Source organism: Choristoneura fumiferana, chromosome 27 (genome assembly GCF_025370935.1).
Source record: "Choristoneura fumiferana chromosome 27, NRCan_CFum_1, whole genome shotgun sequence".
In the NCBI taxonomy this organism is placed as follows: Eukaryota; Metazoa; Arthropoda; class Insecta; order Lepidoptera; family Tortricidae; genus Choristoneura; species Choristoneura fumiferana.
Genome location: NC_133498.1, coordinates 10,055,992 through 10,070,145, shown reverse-complemented (window position 1 = coordinate 10,070,145; position 14,154 = coordinate 10,055,992). Strand labels below are relative to the sequence as shown.

Here is a 14,154-nt window from a genome sequence, read left to right as displayed (position 1 = left end):
GCAGTGGACAAATCTTTGCAGTGGACTGACCGCGTGTCTCGGGTGCGGGTCGCGGTCCGCGCAGCAGAGGTCGGCGGCGCCGGGCGGCGCGGGCGCGGCGTCCCCGCAGCACAGCCGCTCCTCCACCTGCGGGGAGCAGCCCGACATCTCGCGCCACTCCGGCTGGTACGGCTGCCACGACATGTACCAGTCGAACTCGCCCTCTGAAAACAACACGATGACTCTTTATTGACCACCAACACATAGTAAGCTAAGCTATACACACAGGTATATGGAGATTTTACGAGGTAAGCAATAGGTAATCAAATCAATGAAAACAACGATGTAATTATCGGGAATTCCCAAGGAATTTTGTGAAATCCTGGAATTTCAATTCAACTGCTGTATTTAATGATTTACGCGTGCGAAGCTCTGGGTAAACACTAGTGAAGCTATAAATATATGTCACAACTCTCCAGCGTTAGCCTCATCCAGTACGTCCTCATACAGCTTGTAGTCCCCGTTTCCACGAGCGCGTGCCACAGCGAGTGCTTCCCATTTGTTCCATAGAAATGTGACGTCATTGAACAAAATAATATATTAATTTCCGAATTATTCCATAACACAATTTACGCTTTCAAATTATCATTTGTTCTATAGAACTGATACGCTGTGGAACAAAATGATATGGCAGTATTGCACAATGTTCTATAGAATAACTGAGTTTTTTTTTATTAACTGACATTTAACAACTAAAAAGCGAGTAGTCTATTTACGCTTAGCTAAGCTAGGAAAACTCTTTACTTTATTCACTGGCCACTTGAACCACTACTTTTGTTTCATAATGGAACAGTATGGGAAAAGAGTAGTCTCACTTTGTTCTAGTGTGTCACTGGCAAGTAAGCTGTGGTGAAAAGCTAGTATGTAGTTCTATAGAACAATTTGGGTAAATAAATCCTATTTAGTACCATGACGTCACAGATCTATGGAAAAAATGGGAAGCACTCGCCACAGCCGCGCCTGTAAGTCCCCTCCAGCCTGACGCCGCTCTCCCGCGAGAGCGCCTCGAACGCGTCCTTGTATCGGCGCCGGCGCAGGTGCTTCAGAATATATATTACTCACCAGCGACAGCCTCATCCAGTATGTCCTCAGACAGCTTGTAGTCCCCATTCTCCACGAGCGCGTGCCACAGCCGCGCCTGTAAGTCCCCCTCCAGCTTGACGCCGCTCTCCCGCGAGAGCGCCTCGAACGCGTCCTTGTAGCGGCGCCGGCGCAGGTGCTTCAGCAGCATGCGCACAGCTTCCTCTTCTTTCCGCTGAGAACAACAGTTTCAGCTTAATTCCAAGTGTGTTGGACAATAAGAGCTCTAAGCAAGTGAAGACGTAGTTTAAATGAGATGGCCATTCATCTATCCATCCCAGCCTACATATGTCTCACTATACAGGCTCAAATGCTCATGTGTAAAGAATTTATAACATTTTATTGATATTATTTGCTTTCAATATGAAACAATCTCACCTAACACACTCATAATAATATAAATGTATTTTTTAATCTAAATATTTTTATTGAGTGACCTCTACACATGATAATATATCACTGTATTTTTTTTAATTAAAAAATATTGTTACCTGCATCTGCAAAATTTCTGGCACTTTCATTAAAGCCCAATTAATTACTACACAGACTGTTAACTAAGTTATTTTTCAAATAATTATTTTTTGCAAAAGTATTCTTTACAGCAGTATTCGAAAGAGGCATAAAGCCAAGTAAGGCACAGTCTCTGCTCTGGGCTTGGTACTTAGTAACACAAACTGCTTGGTATCTATGTAATACCTTTAAACGAGCAATTCTTGTATATATATATATATATATATATATATATTATATATTTATATATATTGCACCTTTGGTATAACAAGGGCATAATTTCACTTTTTTCTAATTTTCTAATTTTTCGATTTTTAGACAATTAATCCCCTTATACTACCAACGGTTGATATATAATCAGAATCTCGGAAACGGCTCCAACGATTTTGATGAAATTTTATATTTGGGGGTTTTTGGGGATGACAAATCAATCTAGCTTGGTCATATCACTGGAAAAACGCTTATTGTCGAGTTTTAGCCCGAGAAAAGCTCGGTCGCCCAGGTACTTTAGTTAAATAGTAAACATGTTATTGACTATACAATTAAAACTGATTAAGTGATAATCTACAAATATTGGTTACTAGTAATCTAAGTTTTTAAGGAGTAATTAATTGCATATCATAGTTAGGTAGGTAATGCATAATTTAAAAAATTGGATGATTCATTAATCAGTCATATTATTATGTTATGAACATGGTGATAATAATACAAAAATAACAATAGCAAAAAACGAGACCTGTTATTCAATATGTCGCGGTGCGGCGTATCAATCATCAATATTACTTTGACACAGCCCCTGTCACGGACGTCAACAAACTGTAGTGAAAGGTTTACAAATTCACGCTGTGAACAAATTTTGTGCACCATTTTGATGTAAAAAACATGCAGTCTATACATAGATGTCGAATGAGATCATTAGAGTATATGCAGATGCATATAACTCTAAAAGCTTTAGCAGATTGTTTTGTGAAATTATGAAACCCCTGGGACAGTGACGAGATATGCAGTTTGGCAACCTCTGCAAATCAGTATCAATATAAATTCTGTATTAATTATTTAAACTTACCAAATTAATAGTATCCAGAACACTGGCCATCAGATCTTCATGTGTTTTGCCTTGAAGCTCCACATACCACATGGTATAATTATAAGCCGGGCCCAAGACTGCAAAGGAACTATCTTCAAGTATTGTACAGGCAAATATAAACCTTCCGTTGTTCGGTGTCTGAGCCTGAACACCTCAGGAGAACTGTCTTTTTTGAGCCCTCTGTGGAACAATAAATAAATAGAGTGAAATATGTGGTGTTATACTTTTTCAATGGAGAGCACAATACATAACTCAACTATGTACTTGTTGTGAATTCACTGTGTACTTACGCCGATAACAATAATGACAGGTTATGTTCATCTGTTCCTCCAAATATTTGAAATTTCTTTAAATCACTGACGTGAGCCTTGATATATTTGCCGAACTTTATAGTTTCCACGATAGCAGGCGCTTTTATTTTCAGCATTATAAATTGTGAGGGCGTATTGCTGTCCGTGAACCATCGCGACAGCTGGTCAGAGGGATTATTGACCATTATATTTCTGAAAAAATGACACGAGAATTTAATTACCAGAAGAGCAGAGCCGTGTAACAGGAGAGCCGGAATTTTATTTCGAAATAAGTGCTATTTTCAGACTAAAATCAACTTACTCTGGTATATAATTAGCGGAGTAGCTCGAGTACTTGTGTATTGTGTAACATAGCTTTACCGTTTCGTATTTATCAACCATTTTAATGCAATTTATGGTGCAAAAGTATTAAAATACACTTTGTTATTATCACTTGACAGTGACAATATACCACGGGTGTGGGTGTAGGTAGGTAGAGGTAGGTACTATTTTCTAAAATACACTACACTCGCACCTCAATGGTGAATGAATAGAATGAACAGAATTCCTTCGATGCCATTGGCGGACTGCATTGACGTAATTAATTAGAGTTGCCATATCAGTAAAAAAATCGATTGTATCGATGTTTTTTTTCGTGGGACTCGGACTTTCGTAGGATTTTTAGTTTTCGATGTATCGTTCAACAAACCTTTTTTTACGTGGCCTTTCCAACTTGATTTCGTATAGGGCAACAATCAATAGACGAGGTCATATTTATTTGCGTGCGTAAGCACAGGAAATAGAGACGAATTAGGAAGGATTGTTCCTAATAAATACTATTAAAAGCTCTATTTTTAACAGTGTTTAGTTTTCAAATATGAAGTTAAATTGGAACAACTATTTGATTGCTGGAATCATGTTCGCAATGACTGTGGAAACTGCTAAAGCCTCAATTGTAGATGAATGTTCTACGATTGATAATTTAAACGAAGAAAAGCTACTAAATCTTGGGAAACTTATTATTCCCGAATTAGAAGGTAAAAGCAAAGGAGAAGCAGGTAAAATATGTGTTGTAGGTGGGTCCACTGAATACACTGGAGCTCCATACTTTGCAGCTCTATCGTCATTAAAGGTAATTAGTTTTTAATTTTATTATTCTATCTTTATAGATACCTAAATAAATTACGTCCTAACAATTGTATGTTTTTACTATTATTTCAGATTGGTGCCGATCTTGTGTACGTCTTTACAACTGAGAATGCAGCACCGATTATAAAATCGTATAGTCCCGATCTTATCGTTTATCCTTACTTAAATTCAAAAAACTTACCTAAAATGTCATCTCTTTTACACAAAATGGATATTATTATTATTGGTCCGGGATTAGGAAGAGAAGACGACACCATAAAAATAACTTATGAAATCATAGAAGCTTGCAAGTTATTAAAGAAACCCCTTATTATTGATGCTGATGGCTTATATGCAGTTTCCAAAAATTTGACTATTATTAAAAATTATCCCTTACCAGGTGCTATCCTTACTCCTAATAATCAAGAGGCTAAGAGGTTTATTACAGCTATTTCAAGCAATAGTACTTGGTATACATTTTGGGGGGATCACGTGAGTGTTTTGCATAAAGGTGGTGAAGACCACTATTATTCGAGCATCGCTTCTTTTGATTGGACACTATCCAAAGGAGGATCTGGTCGTCGGGCAGGTGGACAGGGGGATATACTCTCTGGTTCTCTGGGAACTTTCTATACGTGGGCCTTGAAATATGACCTTTGTGATAACGAAAAGTCTGTTCAGCTGGCACAGAGTGTGGCAGTCTATGCAGCTGCAAGATTCACTAGAATGTGTAATCAGAAAGCGTTTGCTATCTACGGCCGCAGCATGACAGCTTCTGATATGCTCAACCAAATTCATTCCTCTTTTGACGATGTATTTGTTTAAAACATTATAGTAAATATTGTGACTTTGCAATAAAATGTTTTGCCTTTGCCTTTGGACTTATTTTATATAATTATTTACCTACAAGTTGTTTTCTTACTCTTACTGTTACAAGAGAGAGCCTTGGGGGACGCCTTTGTCCAGCAGTGGACGTCTTTCAGCTGACATTATGATGATGATGACTTTTACAAAATACATCAACACAGAGCATAAAAATTCTAATCCTATCATTATAAAGTAGAAATTGAACGAGGGCACCACTTTCTCGTAAATAGTCAAATTTCAAACGTAAATTACTTTAAAATGATAAAAATTTAGCCCGATTTTTGTTCATCCGTTTTCTACTGGTTTCTGGGTGGTCTCTAAATTGGGTAACCGACGTTCTGGCTGCTGAATTAACTTTTCGACCAAATATTAAATTCTCAAAAATGTGACATTATTTTATCATTTTAAGCATAAAAGGAGTAGTGGTAGCAAGAAGATCAGATTTACAAAGATAAATATTTTAGGGAACAAACAATTAGTCGAACTCATTTTAACTTGTAAAAGTCGTTAATCGATAATTTTGTTCATGTTATTTTAAAACCTGGCAACTGCTTTTTCTGCCGTCACAATGACTTCTTGCGGGTACGTTCAAAATCTAAAGCTCATTGTCAATTTGATTTTATTTTATCATTGACAAAAAAAAACTTATTTTTGTATTTAAGTTAGTACAAATATTTAAGCACTTACGTTTTTTTAAGTCTTCAAAGTTATCTTCAAAATCATCTTTTTTTATTATTTATGTGACGGTAATATTTTTTCGTTGAATATAATTTGCGTTATGATGCAACTTTCAGAATGGTGATTATTCGCCATCGCGCAGCCTTACCTTACTAAATGAATAGTGATTTCAGTTTTCCTTTATCAAATCAAAATATCTGGTAGATTTTAGTCAAGGACAGTCTATTCGCAAAATAATACGTTTCAATGTAGTAGCGATAAGTGACATACTATTCCACAACCATGGAAGACGAGGTTGAGGAATGTGTGCGAAAGAAAATACAATGGCCTAAGCTGCCACAAAATGTTAAAAAGGTAAACTGATATGCAAGGCAATGATAACTTGTAATTTAAGCTAATTGGTGTAATGAAACAACACGGTGGCCGCCTATTTAACCAAAATGACAACGCGACATGCGAAAACTACAAATAAAATTGATAGTAATTTGAAACTATTTTGTGATAATATTTCAGTTATTTCTAACAAATACTGTCTGATTGGAATTTAATAAGTTTAATTTTCTATTATTTGCAGCTATTGGGTGATTCACATAAAGAATATGAGAGGTACATTTTTGAATTCAGTATTAAAAATCAACTACGCTACAGGGGTAGTCTTGGTAAGTGTTATTTTTAAAACATGTCTGTAGTGATTTACTGTCGTTTAAGAAAGACGTTGTAGAAAACCACATCGCGTAAGATCGAGTGTTGTCCTCAGAAGGACAGTCTTTGTTTGTTCTCAGAAGAAACAGTTTGTTTGTTTTCCTCGTGAAAGATCATCGCAGTATTTCTACATCTTCATCTTCAAGCCTGAGGAATCTTCGTCGTCGTACTCCGGAGAGCGGAGACACGCTGCACTCGAAGTACATCGGAGCTACGACGACGTGTTCACTCCTCGACGGTCGCGCGCAGAAAAGGACGAAGGCAATGCCGCGTCTAGTTTGTAGAGACGCGAGCGAGAGATCAGAGGTTGCATAGCTCACGCATCCTCTCGCTCATTTAGAGCGAGAGCGCGGCGAACTGAACGAACGCGGCGAACGTTTTTTGTCCTCCGGAACCTCGCACTAGTTGCGCTTTGTTTATATTGTATATATTGGATCATTTTTGTAAATAAACTCTCTTCTTCTTCTTCTATACTCCATCAATTAGGGTGTTTCACTTACCTGCTACCAAATATCCTAAAGTGGTGACCCGTGAAGAACATCAACCTTGTGAAGATGACTCACACGCAGCTGAAGCCGGGTACTGAGCCTCAAGCTCCGCCACCAGCTCATCCACATCCATCCACCGTCGACACGCAATTTCTCATCGACGAGTTAAGAAGAATCCAGCAAGAATCGTCGAGCTACGCTCCGAAACAGACAGCAGCCATAGCAGTCGCACTCGCCGCGTTTCCGAACGAGAAACCGAAGAAGCAAGACCTCGCCCATGCCATACTGCCAACATCACCATCGCGATGGCATGTCCGCGAAGAACTGCACACACCTTGCAGCTTCAAACCCATACCAAAGCCGTCGGAAAACCTAACAGCAACGTTGGCTGCGGCGGAATCCGCAGTTTTGACTCATCACACCGCCTCTTCGTGACCGACAGGAAAACGAAGCTCACCTTTTTGGTCGACACTGGAGCCAACATCTCCGTGCTACCTAAAAGAAAAAGGCTCACGTGAACAACCGCTGCCATTTCAACTCTACGCCGCCAACAACACCGTCATACCTACATATGGTGAGAAGACACTCGATCTCGACCTCAGCCTCCGTAGATCGTTCCGATGGAAATTTATCATCGCCGACGTGTCGAAGCCGATTTTGGGTGCCGATTTCCTAAAATTCCACGAATTAATAGTCGACATTAAACACCGCAGACTCATCGACGGCAAGACGCACCTCGCAACAAACGCACAGATCTGCGCTGCACAAATACCTACCGTTCGCAGCATAGACGTGCAAGATGCGTACCACAACATCCTCGCCGAATTTCCTGGAGCCACTCGACTGACATCGATGAAATTATCGCCGAAACATCCAGTCGAACATTTCATCGAAACCACTGGCCCGCCCCTTCACTGTAGGCCACGCCCCATTGCACCGCATCGTTACGAACTCGTGAAAAAAGAATTCCAGAACATGATGCAACAAGGCCTATGCAGACCAAGCAAAAGCCCTGGGCATCACCTCTTCACGTCGTGCCGAAGAGAAATGGTGACTTACGCGTGTGTGGCGATTACCGAAGGCTCAACGCCATTACCAAGCCTGATCGGTATCCCATACCGCGCATACGCGATTTCACCTACCAACTCGCCGGGAAGCAAATTTTCTCCACTCTCGACCTCAATCGCGCATACCAGCAACTGCCAGTCAGCGAACAAGACGTGGAGAAGACCGCTATCATCACCCCATTCGGACTCTTCGAATTTCCGCGCATGTGCCCAGGTCTCAAGAACGCCGGCCAGACGTTCCAACGCTTTATTCACGAAGTACTGCGCGAACTTGACTTCGTATTCCCTTTCGTCGACGACCTACTTGTGGCATCAAACAACGAGGAAGAGCACCGAAAACACCTACGCACCGTACTACAGCGACTTGAAGAATACGGCATCACCATCAACCCGTCCAAGTGTGTTTTCGGCCAGCCTACCGTTAAATTCCTCGGTCATCAAGTCTCGGCGGAAGGAATACAACCACCTCAAGACAAGGTACAAGCGATCACCGATTTTCCGAAGCCGCAAACAGTGGAAGAGCTGCGACGTTTTCTCGGTATGATCATTTTTACCGCGAAAACATCAAAGACGCCGCCACCATTCAAGCGCCGCTAAATAAATACTACATAACGTCAAGAAACGCGACAAAACGCAGATCGACTGGACCGCCGAAGCAACGCAAGCGTATGAAGCGTGTAAAGACAGCATAAAACCGCCGCTTTACTCGCTCATCCGTCTCACCATGCGACACTTGCCATATTCTGCGATGCCAGCGACAAAACAGCCGGAGCCGCTCTCAATCAGTACGTAAACAACTCGTGGCAACCACTCGGATATTTTTCCAAGAAATTTACCGACGCTCAGACACGCTACAGTACCTACGACCGAGAGCTACTCGCTATCTACATGGCTGTCAAGCATTTCCGCAAGATGTTCGAGGGACGCGAAATAATCATTTTCACCGACCACAAGCCGATAACATTCGCCTACACAAAGACAAGTACAAACAGCGAATCACCGAGACGCACCCGCCAGCTACTTTTCATTAGCGAATTTACCACTGACATTCGTCACGTTAGTGGGTCGCAAAACGCTGCCGCGGACGCCTTATCACGCGTCGAAGCAATCACTTGTCCATCACCAATCGACTACAAGCAACTTGCAGAAGCTCAAGAGCGAGACAGCGATACCATACAAGCACTCACTCTACAGAGCAACCTATCCATCAAGCAAGTCACCCTGCCCGCGTCGAACATCAAAATATATTGCGAAACCTCAACTCCACATATACGTCCATACCTACCTGAAGAACACCGTCGCATCGCATTCAACGCAGTACATAACATCAGTCATCCCGGAATCAACACTACACGAAAATTAATTGCGCAACGCTACTTTTGGCCCTCAATGAACGCGGACATCGGCAAGTGGGCAAAAGTATGCGTACAGTGCCAACGCGCTAAAGTGCAGCGCCATACAACGAGTCGACCAGCGATTTTCCCGCCAACCGAGCGATTCGAGCACGTACACGTCGATATCGTTGGCCCGCTACCTACCGCGGCCAGCGGTCATCGCTACCTCGTCACAATGATCGATCGTGCAACAAGATGGCCCGAAGCATACCCACTGTGCGAAATCTCAGCTGAAGACGTCGCCAAAGCCGTCTACGAAGGCTGGATCTCCCGCTTCGGCTGCCCAGCAACAATAACAACCGACCAAGGACGCCAATTCGAAAGCCGAGTATTCGCATCTCTCTCTCGCTTACTCGGCATCGAAAAAACGCGCACAACGCCATACCATGCGCAGTGTAACGGCATCATTGAACGCTGGCACCGATTTTTGAAAGCCGCGTTAAAAGCAAGACTGCAGACCGCAAGAAGCTGGATCGACGAGCTACCTACAGTCCTACTCGGAGTACGCGCCGCGATGCGAAGTGACACCGGTGTAAGCGCAGCCCAACTCACCTACGGATGCAACGTACGCTTACCCGGTGATTTCTTATCACCGACCCGCGATGACGTCACACTAGACTCCGCCTACGTCGATCAGCTGCGCGACTCAATACGCAACCTAAGACCGATGCCGAAACAACCACACAGCAACACGAAACCGATATTCGTACACCGTGACCTGCAAACGTGTGAATACGTATACGTACGCATAGACGCCGTAAAGAAGCCGCTACAAGCACCTTACGACGGACCCTACCGCGTGCTGAAACGAGATAGCAAGATATTTACCCTGCAACTACCTAACCGGCAAACCAACATCTCTATAGACAGACTCAAACCTGCCTACACTATCGCCGAGCAAGATATACCTACAGCTACAACACCGACTATCTGCAACAAGCAAAATACATCGAGCACGAGCGAAAAACAACAACAAAACTAACAACGACCTGCAACAACAAAACAAACCTGCACAACAAACCAGAACCTGCAACAACAAAACCCAGGAAACGACAACCAACACCTACAACAACCGCAAGCAGAACCACTCGCCGAGGCCGCACTATCCGCCTGCCGGTACGCTTCGCTTGAAGGGGAACCCTGTAGGTGATTTGACGTCGTTTAAGAAGAGACGTTGTAGAGAAACCACGATCGCGTAAGATCGAGTGTGTCCTCAGAAGGACAGTTTTGTTTGTTCTCAGAAGAACAGTTTGTTTGTTTTCCTCGTGCAAGATCATCGCAGTATTTCTACATCTTCATCTTCAAGCCTCGAGGAATCTTCGTCGTCGTACTCCGGAGAGCGGAGACACGCTGCACTCGAAGTACATCGGAGCTACGACGACGTGTTCACTCCTCGACGGCGCGCGCAGAAAAGGACGAAGGCAATGCCGCGCCTAGTTTTGTAGAGACGCGAGCGAGAGATCCGAGCGTTGCATAGCTCACGCATCCTCTCGCTCATTTAGAGCGAGAGCGCGGCGAACTGAACGAACGCGGCGAACGTTTCTGTCCTCCGGGAACCTCGCACTAGTTGCGCTTTGTTTATATTGTATATATTGGATCATTTTTGTAAATAAACTTCTTCTTCTTCTTCTATACTCCAATCAATTAGGGTGTTTCACTTACCTGCTACCAAATATCCCTAAATGTCTGTTACTTACTTTACTGTGAGTTAGAATAAAACATGTTAATGATAACATACATTGTTTACAAGTATCTACATAGATTATGTGTGAGTAAATCTCTTATTTATATGTATATTGACTGTTGATAAAGATAAAAAAAAATCCAATTGACTCTAATCCGAAGAACCTGTATTTGCGAATGTAGCCCAGATTGATTAATAATAATAAAGATTGATGCCATGATTATTTTATTTTATTTTGGGAGGGTGGGGATTACTCCAGGAAGTTGTCAGCAACATGAAGGTTCTTTTAGGCTTCCTCCTAAAGTTGGGTAGTCACTACCAGGTATCTTGATTCACTTAGGTAATACTTGAGCTCTCTTTTCCAGTCCGGACAGTCCAGAAGGATGAAAGGAAGTATTATGAAACTCTGGTGCACAGCAGCATTCAGAGGCTTATGCTGTACCCTTACACCTGGCCGACATGATAGTAAAAGGTGAATATGAAATGACTTTTAATAATAATAATATAGTCTTTATTTCCCAAAATTTTACAAAACATTTAAAATCCAATATAAAAATTAAAAATAAAATGAACAAAATTAAATTCTACACTAAAATCATCACAAAATGTCTCTTATTTAGGTATGCCTTTTGGCAAAACCTCCTCCCAACTCCTTTCACTGCTATCTGTCTGCCACTATCCTTATCCATTGGGGTCCTATGGTCAACTACAATTCACCCTCCCTCTTTTTGCTTTGCGACATTGGCAATGCCTCGGCTCCTAGAGCCATCCCTTGGGTACCAAACTGTCACCTGCTTGCTCCATTTCTCCATTTAAGTTGGTCAATATGTGATAGGATATCTGTTAAAAGGCACAAGACAAATTGAATTTTACTAATCTTTAAACAGAAACAAGATGCATGTTATTGAAAATGGCATAAACTGTTCTAAACTTGTGAATTATTAAGCAAATAAATATTTTTGTATTTTTTTGTATTTGTATAAAATTCTCATTTTTGCATAGGTTTTCATCCACTGCCATGTACTTGAAGAATTTTCATAGCACATTAGAAGACATCCTTACTTATATTATAAAGGCGAAAGTATGTCTGTCTGCTACCTGTTCATGCTTAAATATATTATATTGTTCAAATTAAATGTGCCTTTGTGTAGAATCCTTTACATAGAAGCTCCAACAGGATGCCATTACTTGAACAGTGTCCATTTAACTATCACAAGTGTAAATATAGCTTCCAATTATCACACAAATGTACAAAACATTACTTTGTATATTGAAACTATATATTTTGGTGGATGTTCTTGGCTGCAAATAATCATGATGAGGGTTGCTGACTTGGTTGTGTGTGTATGGTGAATTGAATAACATGTTGAAAACCATAAAAATTAAAATTGGAAACTGTTTTAATGATTCATGGTTAATTATATTTGTTACGAAATATAAAAACCTGATGCGAGGGCAGCACTTCTATGTTTATATTGCAAATTTCTTTACACTTACTAATATGTACGTACCAGTCAGATTGACAACGGTGTCGGTGATGTTATTTAAAGCAATATTTTCTAATCCTTCAGATTTTTTTTTATGACAAATACTTTTATACATTGCGAATTATTTTCCTTCCAAAGCTACTTATAATCTTCGGCATTTTAACGCACGAAAAATCAAAATAACAATTTAAAATACGACGCGCAAACAACGTTAAACTTTGACAGCAATAGACAGATGACATTTGAATTTATTGTTAGGTACCAGTGCAAGAAATTCGTTCTATTGGTTTCCCGCAATATGGCGAGGTTTATTATAATTTTGGTCAGCCTTTAATAAAAATTGGCATGCAAAGTTGCTAAGTTTAGTAGTGAAGTGACTTCCATCCAATTATTATTTGCATTCAATATTTTCTCTTTTTTCTGTTTCAGGTTTAAGGATAACCCCTTTCATCTACTATGTAGAAGTGGTAGCATTGTTGATAGAGTTGGAGAAGAGCTATGACACCATGGCCAACTTCACAGCTGCAGATTGTGAGTTTGCTTTATTTGGCATGTCATAATCGTTGTCTTTCGGTTTAAAGATCTTTATTTCTTAAAAGAATAACAATAATTCACTTACTTGAGAAAGAAATATTACATGCATAAACTATAATCTAAGCTAGCGAGCGTAAACATTAATATAATCGCAAAATCATAAGTTTCAATTTGCCGGTAGGATTATAAAAGTACTCAAAACAAGTTCGACCGCTCTCTGCTTAGGAGCGCGATGCGCAGTGCGGTGTCTTACAATCTTTTATTTTATAAAGATGTACCAGCAAAAAAAACATAGTGAAGCCTCAACTGTAGCCAATATCCTGCTTTTTTCGCAAAATATAATGCCCAAATGTTTCATTTGCCAAACTTTTTTCTCTAATTATTTTCTTTTCTCTTCCATTTTCTTATGGTTTTATTAAAACACCGTAGATTAGATTAGGTTAGGTTTGTTCTTTTAAAGTTCGGAAAAAAATATGGTTTCCGAGAAAATCGTAAGTTGCGAAAATTAACAGTTTGGTGAATGAAACATTTGGGAATAATATTTATCGAAAAGACAGAACCCTGTAGCAAGTAGATTGCCGCCATCTTTGTGTTTGAATAAGCAGTTTGCCAGGCTTTACGAATTTCTGATCGCTGGCAATACTTAATGGCGGCTTTGCCCTTTTTTATCCAACTGCCAGGGTTATATTTTTTAAATTTAAACTAATTTTTTTTAGGTCTCCGGTTGTTAGGCATAGGCCGCAACGAGTATCTCGAGTTGGTGGCGAAGTCGCGGTCGCTCGGGCGCCGCGGGCGGGCTAAGGCCATCCGAGGCCTGCTGCCGCGCGTGCCGCTTAACATCCCCATGCAGCCCTGGTGGCGTGTCGAGCTCGGCTACGTCCTGGAGGCCGATGTTAAGGTGAGTGCGATGGGTGGGCGAGTTATACAGGGTGTCCCGTAAGTAGTACGACAAACAATGGTCATGTATCTACTACTCTATCTACTATCGAATCAACTGAATTATGACCCACTATGAAACCTATACCTATGTAGAAAAGTCATGGTGACATCGCATTGCTCAACAAGGAAATTCATTATGACAAATATTGATATTTGTAACACCTGTGTATGTTCCTGCGA

At 41.0% G+C, this 14,154-nt stretch overlaps 3 protein-coding genes, 1 long non-coding RNA gene and 1 pseudogene across 5 annotated transcripts in view; 3 read left to right on the top strand and 2 right to left on the bottom strand.

Annotated features, from left to right (window-relative positions):
* Positions 1 to 3,539, bottom strand: part of LOC141443209 (muskelin-like) — a 15,842-nt pseudogene extending 12,303 nt beyond the window's left edge.
* Positions 1 to 14,154, top strand: part of LOC141443371 (uncharacterized) — a 282,390-nt gene that overhangs the window by 20,461 nt on the left and 247,775 nt on the right. The window lies entirely within an intron of this gene.
* Positions 1 to 14,154, bottom strand: part of LOC141443370 (uncharacterized) — a 64,015-nt gene that overhangs the window by 38,505 nt on the left and 11,356 nt on the right. The window lies entirely within an intron of this gene.
* Positions 3,756 to 5,015, top strand: LOC141443490 (ATP-dependent (S)-NAD(P)H-hydrate dehydratase-like). Its single transcript, XM_074108809.1, has 2 exons — positions 3,756 to 4,138; positions 4,228 to 5,015. Exons 1-2 carry the CDS (start codon positions 3,884 to 3,886, stop codon positions 4,957 to 4,959), a joined length of 987 nt encoding a protein of 328 aa, XP_073964910.1. The 5' UTR covers positions 3,756 to 3,883; the 3' UTR covers positions 4,960 to 5,015.
* Positions 11,474 to 14,154, top strand: part of LOC141443208 (protein FAM91A1-like) — an 11,666-nt gene continuing 8,985 nt past the window's right edge. The window contains exons 1-3 of the mRNA XM_074108419.1: positions 11,474 to 11,486; positions 12,931 to 13,032; positions 13,752 to 13,933. Coding sequence (XP_073964520.1) covers positions 11,474 to 11,486; positions 12,931 to 13,032; positions 13,752 to 13,933 — 297 coding nt within the window. The remainder of the gene's footprint in view (positions 11,487 to 12,930; positions 13,033 to 13,751; positions 13,934 to 14,154) is intronic.